Source organism: Amphiura filiformis, chromosome 2 (genome assembly GCF_039555335.1).
Source record: "Amphiura filiformis chromosome 2, Afil_fr2py, whole genome shotgun sequence".
Taxonomy (NCBI): domain Eukaryota; kingdom Metazoa; phylum Echinodermata; class Ophiuroidea; order Amphilepidida; family Amphiuridae; genus Amphiura; species Amphiura filiformis.
Genome location: NC_092629.1, coordinates 88,124,801 through 88,151,644, shown reverse-complemented (window position 1 = coordinate 88,151,644; position 26,844 = coordinate 88,124,801). Strand labels below are relative to the sequence as shown.

At 34.7% G+C, this 26,844-nt stretch overlaps 1 protein-coding gene across 1 annotated transcript in view; it reads right to left on the bottom strand.

The window, feature by feature from the left end:
* LOC140144367 (carbonic anhydrase 1-like) overlaps positions 1–26,379 on the bottom strand; it is a 42,553-nt gene extending 16,174 nt beyond the window's left edge. Inside the window, exon 1 of the mRNA XM_072166188.1 lies at positions 26,281–26,379. Within this exon, the coding sequence (XP_072022289.1) occupies positions 26,281–26,338 (58 nt within the window). The 5' untranslated portion in view covers positions 26,339–26,379. The remainder of the gene's footprint in view (positions 1–26,280) is intronic.
* Positions 26,380–26,844: the final 465 nt, after the last annotated feature.

Sequence of the window (26,844 nt, the reverse complement as noted above, 5' to 3'; positions counted from 1 at the left end):
CTGTGAACATTTGGAAATTTACACACATTTACATGATAGCGTCTCATAGCAGCTATTGTACTTACCCACTTATGGCACTGAGCAATCGATTTTTGTGTGAGAAGACAGATTCAAAAACACATGTCTCCCAAGTAAAAAAACAAACAAATGTCAGTATATTTTTTCTTAAGTTTTTACAGGTAGGCTACTGCAGTGGGCTATTCTAAATTACTGAATTCTGCCATACACCTGTGGAAGATATATAGAAAAGTCTTCCACAGGGGAGTATGTTTTTTAAATGGAATTGGCTATGGTTAATTATTCCCAATTATACAACCTCTTGTAATGTATTCTATTTAAACCCCATACTCCATCTGTGGTAGACTTCAGTTAAATCTTTCGCGGGGGGAGGGGTGGATTTCAACTGGAATAGCCATTTTGACTTCAATGGACCGTATATGTAGAACGGGTGATAAACTTTCATTCAGTTGGGCATACTTCTTTATTAAACATTGTGGTTCGCTTTAATGTGCTTTAGTGTTTTCTAAATGATCACTTGACATTATTGATGTTAATGCCAATTTTTCTCATGCAGTTTGTATTTGGTGCGTCTTTACAAATAAAACAATACAAAGAGTTCACGCTGCCACCTACTTTCATAATACCTAGTACGTCTTACGGTTTTCGCTCATTAAATGTTATTCATTATTATTGTTTTGGCACTACGAGCAGTTACTCTTTACAAATTGATTCTGATCAAAATTAAAGAGATTCTTGTACATGGATGGCAACAAAAAAAAGTTTTAGACAATTTGTGAATTATATGTTATATGACGCTTTTTCACTCGATCGTAAATTATTCTACTTCAGCAAAGAAGAATAAGAGTAGATGAGGACTGTATTTAAATCAAATTTTATGTTCTTCCTAAAACTACAAGATTTTTTGTCTGTATTATGCGGCCTATACAGGTTCAATAATTCCTATGAAGGTTTGTTTCTCAGTGAATTTGTCTTGTATGGAGGTTAATTTAAAAGGCCTTTTCAGTGATTTGCTCATCAAATTTCAGATTTTGGCACCTTTATTAGTCCAATACATGTAGATTCGCTTACGTAGCCTACAATTAAATAAGACATTTTTACATGCCAATTTCTCTACTTAAGTAGATAAATTAGCAACATGTATTTGAATGAGCCTTCACTTTGTCCATACTGCTGTTTTCCTTGTTTTTGCAATTTTTTTAATTTCAAAAATACCAATTATAATGACTTATCCTTCACTTTCAGGACATTTATACACAAGTTAATATTTTACATCTTCGCTGGGATCACTGAATATGCCATTAATTTAAATATTTAGCGGGGGTTCCTCATGCGGGCAGAATTTTCAAAATGGCCGACGGCAGCCATTGTGGATCCGGCTCTCACGGATTCCGCCCACACTTTTGCGAGACGTACCCCCGGTTTTAATTAACCTTCACAGAAGACAAATCCGCTGAGAAACGAACTTCCTCACTCCACGGTCAGGGAATTGATGTAGATGACTATACTATAAGAGGGCAGGATTCTTTAAACGCAATTTTGACCGCCATGGAGATATCAGACAGCGAGATTATAGAAAATATGTGACGTGTCATGTCAAAAGGAGACACTTTTGGGCAGGATCGCAAACGGAGAAATAGCCAAAAATCTGTCCGGGGAGATTTTTTCACAATTTGGGTTTGTTGCGAATTTGTGACGTTATTAATGTTTAAAATATTGTCTGATAGTTTCAGACTGGAATATAACTGGCATCTTGTATTTTTTAGACATTTTTGTAGGTAATTCCTACTCTCAACACTGTCAATAATGTTTTTAAAGGCCGATATCTCAATTTCCAATTTTATAATACCATAACGTACGAACTCAATATCTTCGCTTAGGAATGTCCGATTTTATTGGGGAAAACGGTATTGTGGAGCAAAATATCTCTATATTTAAGATATTCAAAAAACTCAAAATTGATAACCTGCCCAAAAGTGTCTCCTTTTGACATGACACGTCACATATGCTCAATATAAATGTCTTTATCTCCAGTAGACAGCAGTGCGATTAAACAATAATGCACATTACTATCTTCAGGAGACATCAGTAAACATCAGGGAAATAAAAACTTCTACTTTTCTGAGACAATACTATTAATTTTATTTCATTACACAGATAACAATGAAATTCAAAACCAGCTCAAAACTACTTTCTTTCCCACCCCTCCCCCTATATCAAAGTCGATTTGAGTAACCAACGACTTAGTCTTATTTAAGGTTATATTATGAACTTATAAGACCTCTTTAATCTTGAGGATAGCCAATTGATAATCTGGCTGTGCAGAAACCGGGTCATGCCACACTTCATTGATGTCAATGTTACGTCCATATTGATATTTGTAATCTAATACATTAATTATTAAAACTGACTACAGTAAAAACAAGGATTTTTTGGTGCATTGTGTGGCTTGTAATATGTTCAAAAATCTTACATAATTCGTCGCTCTTTTGACATACTGTCGTATGACGATTTTTGGGCAAAATGAGTTATATAAACTTTCAAAAATCTGTAAATGAAACTCTATATATTCACAAAGTTTTGAGAAATGTAATTAGTTAATGATATATGGCACTAATTAGTATGATACGACATGGTTTTTTTATGTACCCCCGAAAATGTCATTCTGTATTTTGACATACAGTCGTATCATGTCGCCATAGGCCACAGTGTAACTGTAGTTGCCTATTGTTTTGACATACTGTCGTATCACAATGTCGTATCATTATTAATACATAGGTTTTCAAATTGTGCATATTTTGGCATACTGTCGTATGAGTTTGCAGATTAATTACTGCTAATTAGTGAATGAATAAACAGTTGTTATTATGTTGAGAACAAAGACAGATATAATATTGATTATATTATTTGCTAATAATAAACGTATTTTACTTTGGTGCTCTCCAGTGGGTCTTCAAAAATTGGAAAAACTTTAAATGCGATTTTCTCAAAACTGCATTTTTCGTCATACGACAGTATGTCAAAACAGCGACGAATTGTAAACAAAGGTTTACATAATTATGTTTTTAATTTTGATTAAGTGTTGAAAAATGTTGGGAAAAATCCAATACTACTCGGTACCAGAAGTGGGCAAGTGCAATACATCAATTTGTAAGCGCTCTTTAGCAATGTCATAATTCATTGAATTTACAACCGTGTGACAAAACAGGCGAAAATAGTAACTTTTACACAATATTTGCAATTTAAAGAGAATTGACTATTGCTCATTAAAATGAGGTTAATATATGGACAATGTAAGTGTGCTTGTTCATTTAATGAAATAAAATTTGAAAAATATTGTAAGGATCACTTGAGGTTTTGACTTTTAAAACCTACATTTTGGTCAAAAAATATGCTTGGATAGGTAATTTTCAACAGATTTACCACATTTGCTATAACATTTAATTATAATTCCATAAGATATGGAGCGCCAAAGACATCCAGAGAAGCACAAAGATCGAGCTCTATAAGGTACTTACGCTCTCTATTGTATGGAGTGGAAACTTGGTCATTCAAGAAGGAAGATGAAAACAGACTTTCAACATTTGATATGACGTGCCTTCGCAAAATAATGGGAGTGTCACGTCTCGACAGGAACCGAAACACCGCCATTCGCAAAACCCTCGACATGGAATTTACCATCCAGAATTGCAACAAAAGACTCCGGTACTGCGGCCATATACAGAGAATGTCACCATAACGTTTTCCTAAACTAGCGTTTGAGGCACATATCCATGGCAAACGCCCAAGAGGGAGACCACCAAAAAGATGGAGTGACTGCCTGAAAGCCGACTGTAATAAAGTAAACATCAGCTCTTTGGTCAGAGCCACCAGGCTAGCTCAAGACAGAAGGAAGTGGTAGGACATTATGAAGCATATGGCACCACTCAACCCTAAGTTGGAGTGAACGCCATAGGTCAAGGTAGGTCAACATTTAATTGCGTTGTCTGGTGAACTAATGGGGAAAATTGTTAGCTTTTGTTTGATATTAAAAAAAAAGATTATGATTGGAAGAAGGGAACACTTGAGGTTTTGACAAAACCAATCACAGAATCCTTTTTCCACTAGATCTTACACAGCTCTTATGATGCTATGCAGTCAACCGTTTAATATAACACAGACTGTGTACAAAGCCAGACTTGCTGTGTTGGAAATAGGTGTGTGCTCGGCGTATCGAGGTGGAAACTGTGAGTAGATACATTTATAAGAGAGTCGTTTTTAGTCAATTCTTTTCATATGGCTGCCCTGTGAACATTTGGAAATTTACACACATTTACATGATAGCGTCTCATAGCAGCTATTGTACTTACCCACTTATGGCACTGAGCAATCGATTTTTGTGTGAGAAGACAGATTCAAAAACACATGTCTCCCAAGTAAAAAAAACAAACAAATGTCAGTATATTTTTTCTTAAGTTTTTACAGGTAGGCTACTGCAGTGGGCTATTCTAAATTACTGAATTCTGCCATACACCTGTGGAAGATATATAGAAAAGTCTTCCACAGGGGGAGTATGTTTTTTAAATGGAATTGGCTATGGTTAATTATTCCCAATTATACAACCTCTTGTAATGTATTCTATTTAAACCCCATACTCCATCTGTGGTAGACTTCAGTTAAATCTTTCGCGGGGGAGGGTGGATTTCAACTGGAATAGCCATTTTGACTTCAATGGACCGTATATGTAGAACGGGTGATAAACTTGCATTCAGTTGGGCATACTTCTTTATTAAACATTGTGGTTCGCTTTAATGTGCTTTAGTGTTTTCTAAATGATCACTTGACATTATTGATGTTAATGCCAATTTTTCTCATGCAGTTTGTATTTGGTGCGTCTTTACAAATAAAACAATACAAAGAGTTCACGCTGCCACCTACTTTCATAATACCTAGTACGTCTTACGGTTTTCGCTCATTAAATGTTATTCATTATTATTGTTTTGGCACTACGAGCAGTTACTCTTTACAAATTGATTCTGATCAAAATTAAAGAGATTCTTGTACATGGATGGCAACAAAAAAAGTTTTAGACAATTTGTGAATTATATGTTATATGACGCTTTTTCACTCGATCGTAAATTATTCTACTTCAGCAAAGAAGAATAAGAGTAGATGAGGACTGTATTTAAATCAAATTTTATGTTCTTCCTAAAAATACAAGATTTTTTGTCTGTATTATGCGGCCTATACAGGTTCAATAATTCCTATGAAGGTTTGTTTCTCAGTGAATTTGTCTTGTATGGAGGTTAATTTAAAAGGCCTTTTCAGTGATTTGCTCATCAAATTTCAGATTTTGGCACCTTTATTAGTCCAATACATGTAGATTCGCTTACGTAGCCTACAATTAAATAAGACATTTTTACATGCCAATTTCTCTACTTAAGTAGATAAATTAGCAACATGTATTTGAATGAGCCTTCACTTTGTCCATACTGCTGTTTTCCTTGTTTTTGCAATTTTTTAATTTCAAAAATACCAATTATAATGACTTATCCTTCACTTTCAGGACATTTATACACAAGTTAATATTTTACATCTTCGCTGGGATCACTGAATATGCCATTAATTTAAATATTTAGCGGGGGTTCCTCATGCGGGCAGAATTTTCAAAATGGCCGACGGCAGCCATTGTGGATCCGGCTCTCACGGATTCCGCCCACACTTTTGCGAGACGTACCCCCGGTTTTAATTAACCTTCACAGAAGACAAATCCGCTGAGAAACGAACTTCCTCACTCCACGGTCAGGGAATTGATGTAGATGACTATACTATAAGAGGGCAGGATTCTTTAAACGCAATTTTGACCGCCATGGAGATATCAGACAGCGAGATTATAGAAAATATGTGACGTGTCATGTCAAAAGGAGACACTTTTGGGCAGGATCGCAAACGGAGAAATAGCCAAAAATCTGCCCGGGGAGATTTTTTCACAATTTGGGTTTGTTGCGAATTTGTGACGTTATTAATGTTTAAAATATTGTCTGATAGTTTCAGACTGGAATATAACTGGCATCTTGTATTTTGAGACATTTTGTAGGTAATTCCTACTCTCAACACTGTCAATAATGTTTTTAAAGGCCGATATCTCAATTTCCAATTTTATAATACCATAACGTACGAACTCAATATCTTCGCTTAGGAATGTCCGATTTTATTGGGGAAAACGGTATTGTGGAGCAAAATATCTCTATATTTAAGATATTCAAAAAACTCAAAATTGATAACCTGCCCAAAAGTGTCTCCTTTTGACATGACACGTCACATATGCTCAATATAAATGTCTTTATCTCCAGTAGACAGCAGTGCGATTAAACAATAATGCACATTACTATCTTCAGGAGACATCAGTAAACATCAGGAAATAAAACTTCTACTTTTCTGAGACAATACTATTAATTTTATTTCATTACACAGATAACAATGAAATTCAAAACCAGCTCAAAACTACTTTCTTTCCCACCCCTCCCCCTATATCAAAGTCGATTTGAGTAACCAACGACTTAGTCTTATTTAAGGTTATATTATGAACTTATAAGACCTCTTTAATCTTGAGTAGAATAGCCAATTGATAATCTGGCTGTGCAGAAACCGGGTCATGCCACACTTCATTGATGTCAATGTTACGTCCATATTGATATTTGTAATCTAATACATTAATTATTAAAACTGACTACAGTAAAAACAAGGATTTTTGGTGCATTGTGTGGCTTGTAATATGTTCAAAAATCTTACATAATTCGTCGCTCTTTTGACATACTGTCGTATGACGATTTTTGGGCAAAATGAGTTATATAAACTTTCAAAAATCTGTAAATGAAACTCTATATATTCACAAAGTTTTGAGAAATGTAATTAGTTAATGATATATGGCACTAATTAGTATGATACGACATGGTTTTTATGTCCCCCCCCCCCCCCCGAAAATGTCATTCTGTATTTTGACATACAGTCGTATCATGTCGCCATAGGCCACAGTGTAACTGTAGTTGCCTATTGTTTTGACATACTGTCGTATCACAATGTCGTATCATTATTAATACATAGGTTTTCAAATTGTGCATATTTTGGCATACTGTCGTATGAGTTTGCAGATTAATTACTGCTAATTAGTGAATGAATAAACAGTTTTTATTATGTTGAGAACAAAGACAGATATAATATTGATTATATTATTTGCTAATAATAAACGTATTTTACTTTGGTGCTCTCCAGTGGGTCTTCAAAAATTGGAAAAACTTTAAATTCGATTTTCTCAAAACTGCATTTTTCGTCATACGACAGTATGTCAAAACAGCGACGAATTGTAAACAAAGGTTTACATAATTATGTTTTTAATTTTGATTAAGTGTTGAAAATGTTGGGAAAAATCCAATACTACTCGGTACCAGAAGTGGGCAAGTGCAATACATCAATTTGTAAGCGCTCTTTAGCAATGTCATAATTCATTGAATTTACAACCGTGTGACAAAACAGGCGAAAATAGTAACTTTTACACAATATTTGCAATTTAAAGAGAATTGACTATTGCTCATTAAAATGAGGTTAATATATGGACAATGTAAGTGTGCTTGTTCATTTAATGAAATAAAATTTGAAAACAATTGTAAGGATCACTTGAGGTTTTGACTTTTAAAACCTACATTTTGGTCAAAAAATATTCTTGGATAGGTAATTTTCAACAGATTTACCACATTTGCTATAACATTTAATTATAATTCCATAAGATATGGAGCGCCAAAGACATCCAGAGAAGCACAAAGATCGAGCTCTATAAGGTACTTACGCTCTCTATTGTATGGAGTGGAAACTTGGTCATTCAAGAAGGAAGATGAAAACAGACTTTCAACATTTGATATGACGTGCCTTCGCAAAATAATGGGAGTGTCACGTCTCGACAGGAACCGAAACACCGCCATTCGCAAAACCCTCGACATGGAATTTACCATCCAGAATTGCAACAAAAAGACTCCGGTACTGCGGCCATATACAGAGAATGCCACCATCACGTTTTCCTAAACTAGCGTTTGAGGCACATATCCATGGCAAACGCCCAAGAGGGAGACCACCAAAAAGATGGAGTGACTGCCTGAAAGCCGACTGTAATAAAGTAAACATCAGCTCTTTGGTCAGAGCCACCAGGCTAGCTCAAGACAGAAGGAAGTGGTAGGACATTATGAAGCATATGGCACCACTCAACCCTAAGTTGGAGTGAACGCCATAGGTCAAGGTAGGTCAACATTTAATTGCGTTGTCTGGTGAACTAATGGGGAAAATTGTTAGCTTTTGTTTGATATTAAAAAAAAAGATTATGATTGGATGAAGGGAACACTTGAGGTTTTGACAAAAACCAATCACAGAATCCTTTTTTCCACTAGATCTTACACAGCTCTTATGATGCTATGCAGTCAACCGTTTAATATAACACAGACTGTGTACAAAGCCAGACTTGCTGTGTTGGAAATAGGTGTGTGCTCGGCGTATCGAGGTGGAAACTGTGAGTAGATACATTTATAAGAGAGTCGTTTTTAGTCAATTCTTTTCATATGGCTGCCCTGTGAACATTTGGAAATTTACACACATTTACATGATAGCGTCTCATAGCAGCTATTGTACTTACCCACTTATGGCACTGAGCAATCGATTTTTGTGTGAGAAGACATATTCAAAAACACATGTCTCCCAAGTAAAAAAACAAACAAATGTCAGTATATTTTTTCTTAAGTTTTTACAGGTAAGCTACTGCAGTGGGCTATTCTAAATTACTGAATTCTGCCATACACCTGTGGAAGATATATAGAAAAGTCTTCCACAGGGGAGTATGTTTTTTAAATGGAATTGGCTATGGTTAATTATGCCCAATTATACAACCTCTTGTAATGTATTCTATTTAAACCCCATACTCCATCTGTGGTAGACTTCAGTTAAATCTTTCGCGGGGGGAGGGGTGGATTTCAACTGGAATAGCCATTTTGACTTCAATGGACCGTATATGTAGAACGGGTGATAAACTTTCATTCAGTTGGGCATACTTCTTTATTAAACATTGTGGTTCGCTTTAATGTGCTTTAGTGTTTTCTAAATGATCACTTGACATTATTGATGTTAATGCCAATTTTTCTCATGCAGTTTGTATTTGGTGCGTCTTTACAAATAAAACAATACAAAGAGTTCACGCTGCCACCTACTTTCATAATACCTAGTACGTCTTACGGTTTTCGCTCATTAAATGTTATTCATTATTATTGTTTTGGCACTACGAGCAGTTACTCTTTACAAATTGATTCTGATCAAAATTAAAGAGATTCTTGTACATGGATGGCAACAAAAAAAAGTTTTAGACAAGCGACTTTTTTTTTAGCTCGTAGTCCCTGTTGAAAAATAAACATGACCTACACCAACTATCATGTGTGAGAAATGCAGTACATGTTATAAATGTTATTTGGTTACGTACTTTTATATCTGATAAGACCCCGTAAACCGATGTTTGTCATCCAGCAACTTGTGACAAATTACAGCTTAGGTAATGTTTTGGTTTAGGGGTTCGGATTGCAACGTTTGCACAGTATTATTTCTTGGACATGAGAGCACATTTCAAATTGCATTCTGAATACGAGGGATGTCCTTCGGATATCAAATAATAATAATTATTTTGATTTTTTTGAAATTCGCGATATAATACAAATTTTATGGCAAATTATTAAAAATTGATATTTCTTCGAAGTAATAAAACTTTATAAATTCAATGATATGTACTCAAATTTTTGAGTAGTTTGTTTTGTCAAATTTGAACAGTCTTGTCACAGGGGGATTTAACAGAATCTGATTAAAATGAAATGGGTAATCTTGTCAAATAATGAGCTGGAGATCTTGTAAATTAGAATATTTACATATTAAAATAAAACGGAAACTATCATTTTGATAAGATTGTCGGTTCAAAGTAATTATACCTAATCAAAATGAAAAGTATACCTCATCAAAACAAATAAAAACGGAATCAAAATTAATGATTACGGATTCTATTCAAAAATATGAACAGTACGGAATAAAGGTGCAAATTATCAAAACACAATGGGGTTTTCAATGACATCAAAGACTAACGTGTACATCTCCAACCGTAATAAGGACACAGATCAGTAAAATATGGCCAGAATTATTCAAGCACAATTCTGGACATGGAGATGGGACAGTGTTGCACTAATGCTGGTTTCACACTACACTACCGCTTGCCGCTGAGCGGCGTGGCGCACGCGCATTACAGACGAACGGACACAATTAAGGCTTGTCATTGGTTGAAACGCCCTGCCGCTTGCAGCAGCGGCAAGCGGCAGGAAAGTCTGACGGGGGCATAAGTCCTAGATATAAATCTAACATATATGGCAAGCTAAGCGGCTCAGAACGTGGGACTAGCTACGCGCAGCTTCTTTCTCGTTACGTGCAGCTTATTAACCAATCAGATTCGCGGTTTTAAACACGTGGAGCTGATGTAAACATCCTCTCTCACAAATATTACGTTGTTAATTTTTGTAAATATCTGTAGTATATCAGCAAAAAATGGTATAGGTGCTATTAAAGTAATATCTGAACAGAATGATGATTGTTCTATATTTAGGGGGCTATCATTTTCTTCGGAAGGGGATCCCAATTATAGGGGTCATATTTTTTTGAAAAGCAAAATAAGGGGGAGGGGGTCATAAATTCATAATAAAAAATGTAGGGAGTCATAAGATGTGTTTATTGTATTCAAAAAGACTGATTTCAATACAATTTTAGCCTGTCTATGGGGGTAAGGTGTATCGGTGGTGGGAGCCGGGGTCATAACATTTTTGATGCCAAAATAGTGAGGGCCGCAATTTTATTGACGCCGACTTTTTGTAAATTTAGGACCCCTCCCCCCCTTCCGAAGAAAATGATGACCCATTAGGCTACTCTCTCCATATTTACACAGTGGCATGTGATATCGCTTTCCCTGCAATATCTTTACACAGCGCTTTACATCAGTAGTAGGTGTTGTTTGACCTTCATATCCCCTGCACGGCTAATACAGAACACGGTGTAAACTTGGAAACACTAAATAAATATGCTTTGTGTCATTTTAGCCAGGCATTAGCAACATGTTCTCTTGACACGTGCTGTGATTTGGCCTCCTTACCCGCTCGTCAGTTATCTATGCTAATTCCGTAAATGAATCACAAAATAATACTTGTGAAAGAGGATACCTAGCACTATACCACGCGCAGCTAACGACCTAACCACGTGATTAAATTGACTATTTTGATTGGTCAAACAGCTGCACGTAGCTTTAAATAAGCTGCGCGTAGCCATCTCCACGTTCTGAGCCGCTTAGCTTGCCATAAACGTATGAGACAGCGAGGTTATAGAAAGTATGCTAAATATAAATGTCGTAATCTCCAATAGACAGCAGTGAGATTGAAATGTAATTCACATTACTATCTTCAGGAGACATCCGATAACATCAGGGTAATAAGAAACTATACTTTTCTGAGACAATATTATTAATTTTATTTCATTTCACAGATAACAATGAAATTTAAAACCAGCTCAAAATTGCTTTCTTTCCCGGCTCTCCCCCTATTTCCATGTCGATTTGTGTAACCAACGACTTATAGTCGTGTTAAAGGTTATCTGAAAATAAGACCTCTTTAATCTTGAGGCTGAATAGCAAATTGATAAGCTGGCTGTCGAGAAAGCGGGTCATAGACGCAATGTTACACTTCAGTCTCGCCAATAATACGTCCACATTGATATCTGTAATCTACTACATTAATTATTAAATCACTGATTACAGTAAAAACAGTTTTTCTTTGTGCACTGTGTGTCTTGTAATGTGTTCTAAATTTTACATAATTGCAAACAAAAGTTTGCATGCATAATTATGTTTTTAAGTGCTGAAAAATATTGGAAAAAGTTGAAATAAACATGATAAATCAATCAAAAGTAAGGTTACTTTAGATAATAATGGATACGTCCTTCACTCTGTGCCCAACACTGTGTCTTAAACATTGTTAAAGGTTCATCTCACCAAGAATTTCCATTCACTTTTCTCACCCAATGCTCATACTGCGAATTATAGTGTTATTCCTCAATCGTTATATTAAAGTTATTTTAAAGTGCTCATCCCTTTACAAACTTTCAATGGTCACATATTTAATGTAAGTTACCCAGCAAACACAAAAATATTTTAATTTAAAGCATTTTAAACATGTTATACTTTGGGTTTGGGTTTAGATCAAAACGTTTGAATAACACTAAATGTCGGGTTATATAAAGGTCATGGAAACATTTTAAAACGTTTTGTATAAAAACACACTGCAACAATATTTTTAAAATGTTTTAAAAATGTTATTGTAAAATATTTTTGGAAACATTTTTTGCAAAATATTGTGTCAGCATTTAAATAAATGTTAGAATATTTGCATTAGGTTATCAACAAATGTTTATGAATGTTCTGTAAACGTTTTATATATGTCCGCTATAACCCGACATTTCAACGTTTTCTGGCAACCTTTTCTAACCTTTTTGTGAATGATGTCGAAAACGTTTTGTGTTTTGCTGGGTATGTCATTCATCGCATAAATTCCGTCTTTAAAATTTAACAAAATGTCATGTCCCATACATCCAAAGTATGCGCACAAACATGTTGACTGTTGAGTATCTGATCTACGTTTTCCTTCAGATATATATGGTTTGGTGGCACTACAATTAGGTCGTGGCACACTTTGGTTTTGTGTGCAATATGACTCTAACATCACAAAGTTGAATAGACAATTTTGCTACACAGTCTCGCGTTGTTTACCGCCTTTGCATTCAAATGTACAGGGAGACCACCCGCTATATTGAAGGTCACTTCGAGACTTACTGTCTACAAGCTGTTATGGCAGCGCGGAGGTGGTCATGTGCGGATTTATAAATACGTATAGTCAAAGCATACTGCATTATTTAGCAAAAATTTGAGATGCTCATTTGTCAGTAATGTCCGTGTAATCAATATGCTAACCGCATGGGTACCAATCAAAGCTTTTTCATATTTTATTACAGCAAAATGATAATTAAAAAATTACCTACATTATGTTTCTGATACTGTATGATTTAAATCATCATAAGCTAGATCATCTAAAAGGAAAACAAAATGTTTTAAAACAGGTTTGAACATGCCAAAGAAGTAGGCTATCACAATTCAAGTAGGTCCTAATATTTCATTTAGACAACCCACTTTGAGTGACTCATTTTGATATCTATATATATGTATATATATATATATATATACACGATTTTGATATTCAATAAATTTTAGGGTGACTATTAAGTTACTCGAAAATGATATTTGTAAACTTACTTTATCCCCGCACCAAATAAGTATTAATGTACAGGGTGATTTAAAATGAACTGTACCCAAATTCAAAAATCAAAATAAAATACTTAGCGATATTTAAATAATTTGTGTTTGTAAGCTGTAACAGGATAGTATGTGTCCTATTATTGGTGAAAAAATCAGGTCTTTACATCAAATGGTTTTGAAGAAAAGTACATTTTTACAAAACACACCAATTTTGTTACTGCGGTAGAGAACACGGATAAACATAGTTCCATGTGTTGGTCTAAAAATGGGATGATAAATTGAAAATGTGATATCTTCTGGCTAGAACCACTTATTATCAAAATTCAAAATTTCTACTACAGAACACTTATCACTGCTTTCTATGATAGTTTTTTGATATGTACAATCTCCGCGAATATATATAAAAAATGGGTAAAGTTAGGTACAGTTCATTTTAAATCACCCTGTATGCAGGTATCAATCAATATGTACAACACAGTCTATTCATGTCTGAAACGTCGGTCAAATTAATTTTGGTTACCAAGCGTCCAGCAACAAGTATCGACACGTAATGCTTCTTCTAAAAGTTAGTCCGCTTTTGATTTTCATCACCAAATTGGGTTGTGTAAACGATTGCAAAAATAAACATTATAAAATGTGATATAGGCCTAGACTTAAACGATTGCAAAAATAAACATTATAAAATGTGATATAGGTCTAGACTTCTTGGGCATGCTCAAACCTGTTTGACAACTTTACTATTTGGTCCGACTTATGACGGGCGTATGACAACGGATTTCAGGTAAACTTTAAACCAACCGGGTGCGTCAAGCTCCTTATTCAGTTACTGCCCTCACGGGTGCAGGAACAAAGAGCAAGAAGAATGGATAAAGAAAGAAAGGTAGGAAGGAAGGAGGGCGGGAGGGAAGAAAGAAAGTATAACAATTATGCCCTATAGGTGAAAAGACAGGACTACTAGACGGCCCTAATCACACACCTACACCACTATCAACTGCTAAGACCCTTTCCACAACTCTCTGTTTGATTATACTTTATGCCACTGTAAGTTAACTATTAAACCTCCCAGCATGCCCAGTAAACACGAAATATTTTACAAAAAACCTTTATCAGTCGGGCCATATTATACAAAGGGGTATAAAATGTTTTATTAACATTCCAATATATTTTTGAAAACTTGCTGCAAAACATTCTAACATAATGCTACCTAATAGCATTTTGTAAAAACGTTTTACCAGAAATAGTTTACAATGAAAAATTTAGACAAAATTTAAAAACAAATGTAATGTTTTTATTTAACACAAAACGTTCTAAAAGCATTTTATGATCAGTCTTATAACCCGACATTATGTTATTAAACCGTTTTATCCAAAGCCAAATAAGGTTTACAACACATTTATACCGATTTCAAAGTATTTTTGTATTTGCAGGGATAATATTAAATCGTGTCTGCAAATGTAATACACTTTTTAAATTCGGGCACCAGACAGATCTAAATTGCGACTGCTCGAATTGGATTCAAACACCCAATTGCGCACAATACACCATAGCCTATGGGTTGTTAAGTTGTGTTATTAAACATGTTAAACCAAATAATGTCACCGATATCGCTCAATTTAAATCATTTTCCAACCCCTTTTCATAGGAAAGGCTCTTTCCCTTGAAAAGACACGTGGGTATTTTGTTTCATGGACTCATTGTGATAATTTAGTTACGGTATTAACACTGCCCCCGATTCCGAAATTATAGGTCTTTTCAAATAAAGAAACATACATTATTGAAATGGCAAGCTAAAAATGCTTTCGGGCAAATGTATCTGGATATTGAAATATACAGATATTTTAGTCATGGGCTTTAAAAGCAAACATACTGCTCCAAATAGACTATATGCATGTCATCAATAAAAAACAAAAGGTCCTATAAAGTTACTTCCATTCTTTCTTTCTTTCTTTCTTTCTTTCTTTCTTTCTTTCTTTCTTTCTTTCTTTCTTTCTTTCTTTCTTTCTTTCTTTCTTTCTTTCTTTCTTTCTTTCTTTCTTTCTTTCTTTCCTTCTTTCTTTCTTTCTTTCTTTCTTTCTTTCTTTCTTTCTTTCTCTCTTTCGCTCTCTCTTTCTTTCTTTCTTTCTTTTTCTTTCTTTCTGTCTTTCTATTCCGTATATTGTCATATTTTATATAATATAATATAATATAATATAATATAATATAATATAATATAATATAATATAATAAGTATAATATAATATAATTTCACACAACATAATAAAAGAAAATAACATAAAATTAATTCAACTAAAACAAAATAAGTGCAAAATAAGTGTAAATGAAAAATATTAATAACAAATACACATGTTAAAAATCACAGATGAAAGGCAAAAATATACATTAAACACGCCCCTATGTACGTGAGTTAACGTCGCCAACACCAATCTACTATCTTCTGAAGTCTTCATTCACATTATGTACAAAAGCATAATGCTTTTTATTCATTGAAGAAAATCAAATTAAGTTATAAATTAGATTTTCACTTTTGTGGTGTATTTTACTTTCAGGAGTAAATTCACAATATGAATTGACTACACCTTATATACATCATAATTACATCTAAATTCTCCGAACATGAAATGATATTTTGCTAAGTACAATTTGATAAATTGGAAGTGTTATTATACATGGCACGTGGACTTGGCATTGTATGTGTGCCTTTGTGTTTTCCTTAACGCCAATTCCATAGTGAATGTGTTTGTTCCACGTGAATGACACTCAAAGCCAAAAATGTCAGCCGGTTTTTGATCTGTAAACAAGAAGAGCTATGCAACTTATCTCTGGTGTAAAGTGACAAAGATTGATTTAATGAAGTTCGGTGTCTATTTTATCAAATCCAGACGTATTTTGTGTTACATTTTATTTATTCTGGTTTAAGGGTTTCTTCAAACAAAATATTATCCTTACTTATACAGCAATCGGTGTATCATGACATATTCAAATTCACATTTAACTTCATTGCAGTACTTAAGTTGTGGTGTAAACTCGTTGAATTACACACTGTCTATTGAAGATAGCAATGCGTATATTTTACGCTATTCAATATAAAATAACACTGCTATTATAGAACAATATAGCAATGTAAATCAATTCGTAACGCTGTCTACTGAAGATAGTAACGAATATCACATTTTATACTCACTGCTGTCTACTGAAGACAGTAACGTGCGTTACATTTTATCATGTTTTATTGTCGCTACTATCTTCTGAAGATTCCAATATGTATCACAATTTATTTTCCTTGTATTTACTGAAGATAGCAATATGTGATGCGATCAAACAAAATCAGTCGGAACTCGGAAATATTTAATTTTCAGTTTTTTATAGGACGGTAACAAACATTTACAAAGCTAGATTTTGCAGAAAACCCCATTGAAATAGAACGACCCGTTCCAAAGATATGAGCAATTAAACAAAAGAAAATATTTCCTTTGTTTGGCTATATCTCAAAATCAATATTTCCGAGTTCCGACTGATTTTGCTTGATCGAATCACATATTACATTTATTCTCCTTGCTGTCTACTGAAAATCTACCAAAAAACGTTGACAACGTAAAGAAATCAGCAAGTTTAAAAAACCCACCTCGGCTCACTTTTTGAAACTTGGTCCCATTTTGAACACCAACAGCAAATCAGTGTTTTTATTTTATTTCAACAGAATACAGCGTTTCCAACAAGATTACAAGCCTACTTATTATTCGTTTAATTCAATCATTAATCATGATTATTATAAACAAAAACACAATAGGATATTGGCTTACCATGCAAGAACAAGATAATAACCTTTCAGGTCGTTCCAGAAAGCTTACAAATTAATATCGCATCTGCACATTAAAGATACCTAACACTTCTGGAATTGTTTTAAATTTATATAAATATGATAAAGTTTAAATCAGTAACTTTTATAAATGGGACCAAGTTTCAAAAAGTGAGCCGAGGTGGGTTTTTTAAACTTGCTGATTTCTTTACGTTGTCAACGTTTTTTGGTAGATTTCTTTTCTTTTTTATGAATGTAGCCAAGCAGCTCCAAGCTTGGAAAGTCATCAGGTTACGAAGTGCATCATAAAACGAATAAAACGAAAAATGGATGTTTGAAGTTGCTATTCTTGATTCATGACAATAAATAATTAAACAAAACTTTATCAATTGTTTATTTTTAAAACTTGCTCGTCACGCGTGACTGTAATGTTCAGAGGCGTACACAATGATCAATAAACATTTTAATATACTTTAATTATTCAAGGCTACGTAAATATGTAAAGAAAATGTAAATATGGAAAACACAAACCCAATGTTGACAATGCCAGAGAGACGCACATAGAGTAAATCCGATTTAGGCCTACTTCATGTCGGAACTGGTAAATGCGCATATATTTAAGCCTAAACTACGGAAACGTCTAAATGCCCCAGATGATCGTGTTTTAATGTTTGTGGTTCTTTGTAGCCCTGCGGGGCAATCTACTTGGCTATCCGAATTTCGCGGTTTGTGGTTCTTTGTAGCCCTTCGGGGCAACCTAGTTGAATATTCCTATTAAGCGGCGGTTGTCGGCGATCTTTCATGGTTTGTGGTTTTCATCAAGCCCTGCACTCTATCGGGAGCTAATTTATAGTTTAAGCTTGTTGAATATCCATATTTCGTGGTTTGTGGTTCTTTGTAGCCCAAATTTCGCGGTTTGTGGCTCTTAATAGCCCTGCGGGGCAATCTAGTTGGTATAAATATTGAGCGGCAGTTGTTGTTGATCTTTCGCGGTTTGTGGTTCTTTATAATCGATAGGCCTGCGAGCAATCTAATCTAATTTCGCGGTTTGTGGTTCTTTGTAGCCCAGCGGGGCAATATAGTTGAATATCGTGGTTTGTGGTTTTAATTTCCCTCTATCGGGAGCTAATTTATAGTCTAAGCTTGTTGGATATCCGTATTTCGTGGTTTGTGATTCTTTATAATCGATAGGCCTGCGGGCAATCTAGTCTTTCGCGGTTTGTGGTTCTTTGTAATCTTTCGTGTTTTGTGGTTTTAATTTCCTTCATCAAGTCCTGCTCTCTATCGGGAGCTAATTTGTAGTTTAAGCTTGTTGGATATCCATATTTCGTGGTTTGTGGTTCTCTGAAGCCCTGTGGGGCAATAGTTCCATATCCAAATTTCGCGGTTTGTGGTTCTTTATAGCCCTGCGGGGTAATCTACTTGAATATCAATATTGAGCGGCAGTTGTTGGCGATCTTTCGCGGTTTGTGGTCTTAATGTGTTGGATATCCATATTTCGCGGTTTGTGGTTCTTTATAATCAATAGGCCTGCGGGCAATCTGGTTGGATATCCAAATTTCGCGGTTTGTAGTTCTTTGTAGCCCTGCGGGGCAATCTAGTTGGATACCCCTATTAAGCGGCGGTTGTCGGCGATCTTTCGCGGTTTGTGATTTTAATAAGTCCTGCCTTGTATCGGGAGCTTAATTTATAGTTTAAGCTTGTTGGCTATCCATATTTCGTGGAGTGTGATTCTTTGTAGCCCTGCGAGGCAATGTAGTTGGACATCCAAATTTCAAGGTTTGTGGTTCTTTATAGCCCTGTGGGGAAATCTTGTTGGATATCAATATTCAGCGGCAGTTGTTGGCGATCTTTCGCGGTTTGTGATTTTAATTTATAATATTTATATCAAATATAATTTCAGTCTGAGCTGTGAACAGAGCCACTGATAAATGTGTTTTAAATGACGAAAATGCATTGCCATGATAGTCAGGCTTGGTGATAGCATCTGGATGGTGAAAGTAGGCCCTAGGCCTAGGACTAAATGTGAATAAAAAATCAAATATGTTTGTTTGATGAAAAAAAAAAAAATATCACAATAGCAATGGATGTTCGAAATGGTGTTATTCTTGATTTACGACAATAAATTGATTAATAAAACATTAAAAAAAAGTGGTGGGAAGTTTCGAACTTGAGCAAACATTCATGAATGGATTAGAAGTCCATGGCCTTAACCACTTCGCCACGGGGACGTCCCGTTATTACGCTGTGTGAAAGTGGAGTATTTATTAATATGAATATATGCTGTGGTCCGGAGAGAATAAGAGAATTGTGAAAAACTTGATTTTTTGGCGAATGGGGTCCAGAATTTGTATGTAGGGTATCCAGGAAATTGCCTGGGTATATTTGAAAGTGAATCTGAAAAATTAGTGCGACAGTGACAGCCATGTATGGCTGTAGCAGTGACGAAAGATTGTGGATATCTGTATGATTAGCTATGATTTGCCACTAATTTTAGCTATGAAATACCGCGTGAAATAAAGCAAGAATGTTTGTTTATTATCAAACAATCGGATTGACTGTAAGATTGGTGTAACTTTTTGAAATAAAGAGTTGTTAAAATATGACACTTTGGACAGTAAATACGATTTAGCATGGTTTTAGATATATTTTGTACGCAGCGAAAAATATCATAGAACAATAGCGTTTTGTTCCGTGTAAATATAGTCTCGCGGCGCATCTGTTTATTCTTCTTTATCAGTCGTTTTTTTTAAAAACTTGCTGGTCATGCTACCGCGTGACTCTAATAACAATGTATATGACGTTTATTTTGCTGAAGATAGCATCACATTTTATTCCTGCTGCTGTCTACTGAAGATAACAACATGTATTAACATCATATTCTTGCTGCTATCTACTGAAATTAGCAACGTATATCACATTTTATTCTCGCTGCTGTCTATTGAAGATAACAACGTGCATCACATTATATTCTCGCTAAAAGATAGCAACGTGTATGCTCTCGTTCTGACCTCACAATATATATAGCTAGTTTTGACATGCAGTTTAACAGTTTTGGCTGGTCACCTTTTATTAGTTCAATACTTTTAAAAATATATCAGAGGTTGGTTTCATTCAATCAGTCTTCCTTTCTTTTTAAAGAAAAATCAATACCTGATAAATAGAATTTGTATGAACATTGATCTGCCAAAAGATGCAAAAGTTAGGACGCAAGGCAAATTTCCAGAAAGGGGGCAAAATTTGACGAAAATGGGCTAACAATTACAAAAAAAAAAAAAAAAAAAAAACACTGCCCCGGGTTACCCCATACTGTCTTCTCAAGATCAAAGGGTATCTGGCTTTATTCATGAATGATGTTCTGGAGACAGTCACTTTCTTCTGGCGATGCAATACAAAGAAATCTTTTTCAACTTGACCATGTTGACATCACAATGGAAAATGTTATCTTTTCTCATTTTCTCAAATATAATGAATACAAACAATAACATTACATTTTGTAAATCCCACAGAAATGACAACCTAACTTAATTTGTACGTTTAAGAATTTGTTAATATTTTGCGCATAATCTCATAATTATATGATCCGAGACATGCCAATCCACAAGCGTCTGCACTCATAGCATTGAGCACAAATATCCATACTTTACATCATGTGGGCAATATTCAGTTCTGATTGGGCTATCCTAGTTGAAATTCCCTCTGTGAGAGATTAAGCCATGTCTTTCATAAGGGGTGTGTGGATTTCAACTGCAATAGCCAATTTCTGAGTGGAGGGTATTGAACTATCACAATTCAGACAAATTTGACTCAAGTTTAGTAATCTTACAGAAAGGGCATGTGGACTCCAGGACATGACTGATATTTATGTGATATTTACTTCTTAGTCAAAATGTCAAATCCGTACTGTATCATGGTATGGCCCATTTACGCAGCAATTGTCATTAGGAGTAAAACTAAACTGTATTCTCCTTTAAAAAGAACCATTATCTCCTTAATCCATGCATAAATTGGACTTTTTTTAATCGATAACAAACATGAAGCGCACAGTAACACCCCATAACTCTGAAGCCATATTTTGTATAGGCCTAAGTATTGGCGGTAAGAAATGTGCTCAGTACACATGACTTGTGTAAACTCGAAATCAGTCTTTTAAGGCAGAAAATATGACCTAATATGTTTCATTTAACATTAGAAGCATTTTTTAAAAAGTACGTCTTGATAGAAAAAGTCGACTGCTCAGTGCCAGAAGCGGGTAAGTGCAATAGCTGCCTGTGTAGCTGCTATGTGTAGATGAGTATAAAACAATGTGTAAATTGCCTAATGTTCACATGAGGACAGCTATTGCGCGTATACCTACTTCTATACGAGCAGTCAAAGTTAGTCAACTCTGCGAACTCCCCAAAAGCACTATTTTGGAGATTTTTCCGTCGTGCATTTCAACACTTACTAATTTCTTTCAGTTCAATTCATGGATCAATCAATCTGTACTTGGGAAATTAATTGATAAAACATGCACATTTTCGGGAACAAAGCACACACTGGGCTATTCTGAGTTGCAATACATATTCACACTAAAATAAAACATACATTTATCTTACATACATGCAGGAGGATTTCAAACGCGGTTATTACCTGAATTAGATGCAATTAATTCTGCAATCTTGCACACCCTGTGTAAATTGTCAATATTGTTTTAAGTTTTAATGCAATTAAACATGCAGGAACTAAAAGAACATGACATACATACAAAGTAAGCCTCTGGAGCTAATTATGTTTACTGATTTTCATGCCCATGTCCGCCCTGGATTAAGATAGGTCCGTCATAACATACATATTTGACAAATCACAGACTATGCGCAAATCGACCTAATTTACTGCCTACAGGTCTACTTCGCAAAAACAAATAAACCCGCAGATACGCAAAAACGTCGTGAAAGCATTATCATGATTATCGTCAGTAACGAGGTTAGAATTCGATTAATATTGCTATCTTCAGTAGAAAGCAGCAAGGTTAGAATTCGATTAATGTTGTTATCTTTAGTAGACAGCAGAGAAGGTTGCATTTCGATATTGCTATCTTCAGTGGACAGCAACGAATTTAGAATGTGATTAATATTACTATCTTCAGTAGAGAGTACCGAGTGTAGAATATGATGAATGTTGCTATCTTCAGCAACGAGTTTAGAATGCTGGTATCTTCAGTAGAGAGTATATCGAGTATGAAATATGAGGAATGTTGCTATCTTCAGTAGACAGCAAGGAATTTAGAATGTGCTTAATATTGCTATCTTCAGCAGACAGCAACGATTTTAGAATGTGATTAATTTTACTATATTCAGTAGATAGAAATGAGTTTAGAATGTGATTAATATGGCTAACTTCAGTAGACAGCAACGAGTTTATAATGTGATTAATATTGCTATCTTCAGTAGAGAGCAACGGGTTTAGAATGTGATTAATGTTGCTATCTTCAGTAGAGAGCAACGAGTTTATAATGTGATTAATATTGCTATCTTCGGTAGAGAGCAACGAGTTTATAATGTGATTAATATTGCTATCTTCAGCGAGAGCAACGAGTTTATAATGTGATTAATATTGCTATCTTCAGTAGAGAGCAACGAGTTTTGAATGTGATTAATATTGCTATCTTCAGTAGACAGCAACGAGTTTTGAATGTGATTAATATTGCTATCTTCAGTAGACAGCAACGAGTTTTGCATGTGATTAATATTGCTATCTTCAGTAGACAGCAACGAGTTTTGCATGTGATTAATATTGCTATCTTCAGTAGACAGCAACGAGTTTAGAATGTGATTAATATTGCTATCTTCAGTAGAGAGCAACGGGTTTATAATGTGATTAATATTACTATCTTCAGCGAGAGCAACGAGTTTATAATGTGATTAATATTGCTATCTTCAGTAGACAGCAACGAGTTTATAATGTGATTAATATTGCTATCTTCAGTAGACAGCAACGAGTTTTGAATGTGATTAATATTGCTATCTTCAGTAGACAGCAACGAGTTTTGCATGTGATTAATATTGCTATCTTCAGTAGACAGCAACGAGTTTTGCATGTGATTAATATTGCTATCTTCAGTAGACAGCAACGAGTTTAGAATGTGATTAATATTGCTATCTTCAGTAGACGGTTTGGAACGTGATTGATATTGCTATCTTCAGTAGACAGTAGCGAGTCTAGAATTTGATTAATATTGTTATCTTCAGTAGACTGTTTGGAATGTGATTAATAATTATTGCTATCTTCAGTAGACAGCAAAGAGTTTTGAATGTTATTAATATTGCTATCTTCAGTAGACAGCAACGAGTTTAGAATGTGAATAATATTGCTATCTTCAGTAGACGGTTTGGAACGTGATTGATATTGCTATCTTCAGTAGACAGTAACGAGTCTAGAATGTGATTAATATTGTCATCTTCAGTTGACTGTTTGGAATGTGATTAATAAATATTGCTATCTTCAGTAGACAGCAACGAGTTTAGAATGTGATTAATATTGCTATATTCAGTAGACAGCAACGAGTTTTGAATGTGATTAATATTACTGGACTAATTCTGGTATACATGCGTACAAGTATTTAACCCTAACCCTAATCCTAACCCACTCTAATTATAACCCTAACCCTCATCCTAACACATCCTAATTATACCCCTAACCCTAGGCCTAATCCTATCCCTAATTATACCCCTAACCCTAGGCCTAATCCTATCCCTAATTATAACTCTAACATAACCCTACCTCTAACCCTAAACATAGGGTGAGCAGGGTAAACCAGAATTGTGTCTGTGATTAATATTGCCCCCCCCCCCCATATTCTTATGTCTGAGAGCCTCTCTGTTGAACGAAAACTAGTTTGGTCATTAGGCATGTTAGGTATCTATAGGTAGCTATCTAAGGTAGCTATGTAACAAGTGAATAATAATAGTACACTTTGAAGAGAGCAATATAGGTGATAGCTAACAAGTTCAACTAATGCAAATAACATTCATATCAGCTTACGACACTGTAAAAGTACATATGGATCCTGAGGTAGGCATGGTATACACAAAAGTACGCAGACATTATCAGTATAGACACTAATAATGCCAATGCACAGACATACGTTAAGGCAATGCATCGGTATTCAAATGTAGGTCTATACTATTTAAATAAGAAATTCTTGGAATTGAGTACTATCATGTACAAGATGAGTTGATGCTCTTATACGTCAGATGGTAATTCGTTTTTTAAGTCAGTATGTACGATCAAACCTGATTTTTTTTTTTTGCATATTTGTAATGTTTACACATGTCTCAACTTACACCTAAATGTCAAGGGCAAAATCGTTGCGTTTGGTCATTGTACATTATGCCTTCAAAAATATCAACAATGCCCGTCCCGTGTTTTTGTTGTAAAACGAAGTCCTCTCTAAGACTGTGGTATGTGAGGAAACACCTTTCGTATTGTTTTTAAATGATAGATGAATTTTGGAATCAGCCAAGTTCTAAATCGTTTTTATATAAGAATGCACATCAATTTTGTATTATCATAGTAATACGATAATAAATCGCCTTCCTGTCCATGCTAACAGTTATTACTAATAACACTTTATCATTTTTGTGAAAGAATACAAGCATTAAAATTTAACGAAAATCTTATATAACATGGCTTTAAGGGAAGGGGTATGAACGTTTGGACAGTATTTATTGTGGGACCTTAGAGCACATCAGACATATCGAATTGCATTCTGAATACGAAGAATGTCATTCTGATATCAAATAATTTTGATTTTTTGAAATTCGCAATGTAATACACATTTTATGGCAAATCATTAAAATTGATATTTTTGATATTTAACAGTAGGCCTACTCGAAGTAAACTTTATAAATCTGATGATTTATACTTAACGTGTATGTAGGTGGGATGAAATGCTGACGATCAATTGAAAATATTGACCTTTCGTATTGAAGATATGGATTTTTTTCCCCAAAACACACAAAAAAATAAGGTCTTTTTGGGAGAAAAATCCATATCTTCAATATGAAAGGTCAAAATTGTCAATTGATCGTCGGCTTTTCCTCCCAGCTACATACACTTTAAGAATATATAATTAGATTTATAAAATTTACTTCGAGGACTGTTATATATCAAAAATTTGAAAAATATCAAATTTTTATAATTTGTCATAAAATTTGTATTATATCGGTATTTTCAAAAAATGAAAATTATTTGATATCAGAAAGACATTATTCGTATTCAGAATGCAATTCGATACGTCTGTGGTGCTCTCATGTCCCATAAAAAATACTGTCGAAACGCTCTAAACGCTCATTTCAGATCCCTTAAGAGAACTACGGTTTTTACGGCTATGCATTTTCTGTCAAAATATTTTTTTTTTACATTTTAGGGGTGATATTAACCTTCTTAACAAGTGCGCAAAGCAGTAACAGTGTAACAATGCCTTTTGTGAATGCTTAATTTGTGGAACCCGTTACGTTTATCTAGTATCTTAGTTGATCTTGGAAACTGATTTACAAATTTGGGACGTAAATTAGACTTGTAGGCATACCTTCAAAGACCAAATATAATTCCCAGTGGGAGCTAGAAAATTAAATGAACTTTGAATATGAAAGTGAGAATAGAGCGGGATAAATATAAGTTATGACATCAGATGAAACAAAACCATTACTTGTTTAAGTAAGCCTTACGCAAGCTTTAATTTTACAATATTTCGCCCAACTTTTAGGTGAAATTTGGCGGTTACAGTCCCAATTTGCATCTTAAACTCGATTTTAGCCCCAAGTTGTTTACTGGGCGGCAAGAAGGAGATTCACAGGATAATTCTGCTTGATTTCTGGCCTTTAGATGAACTTGCTCCGTAAGCAGTGGTAACAGCAGTTTGGAGACTGACACTATTCCCCTATTCGATGCGCTACTACTCATTACATGCACGTTACAAACAATCATGTCTTCATTAGGCATATGTCTTCATGTTCATTGTATTAATAATTTGCAAACAAACTTATGATTGGATAAAAATGTCGATACAGTAAGTATAACAACTTACCCAATACCGCTACGATAAGATTCCAGAATATCGCTTTGAAAAAATCCCTTATTTCCATCGTAGTATTAGAGAGTCACGTCGTCTGCAAAGTCAAGTTTGCAATGCGCCAAAAATACACTCAGTGACTCGACTTACATGGGAAAATCCCTTATGTGATTCCCCGCCTTGAATACTACGAGCAGTTTCGCGGTTCTAAGTGTTCTAAAAGCATGACGGTGTCGTTGGTGGAGCTATATATGGAGTCACGTACGTATTAACATGATGTTGTAATGTAGTGTATGTGGCACAGATTAATGGGTGCGTCATGCCTACATGTTCACTAACTCACCTGTTTTGGTAATGATATTATATTGACCCTGTCATTTCAGAATTGAACATGTTCATGCCCTTAATTTGAATCACCATTATAAACTTGATTAAAATGAGCAGTCCTACACACCTTAGCATTAGTTAATTGGTTCCTGAGATAGCTCTTGATTTTTGTAGAAAACTTGGAACTTTTATGTTGAAGCCTATGGCTAGTAGGCAGAGTACTATTGTAAAGTGACGACAAAATTGTCGATC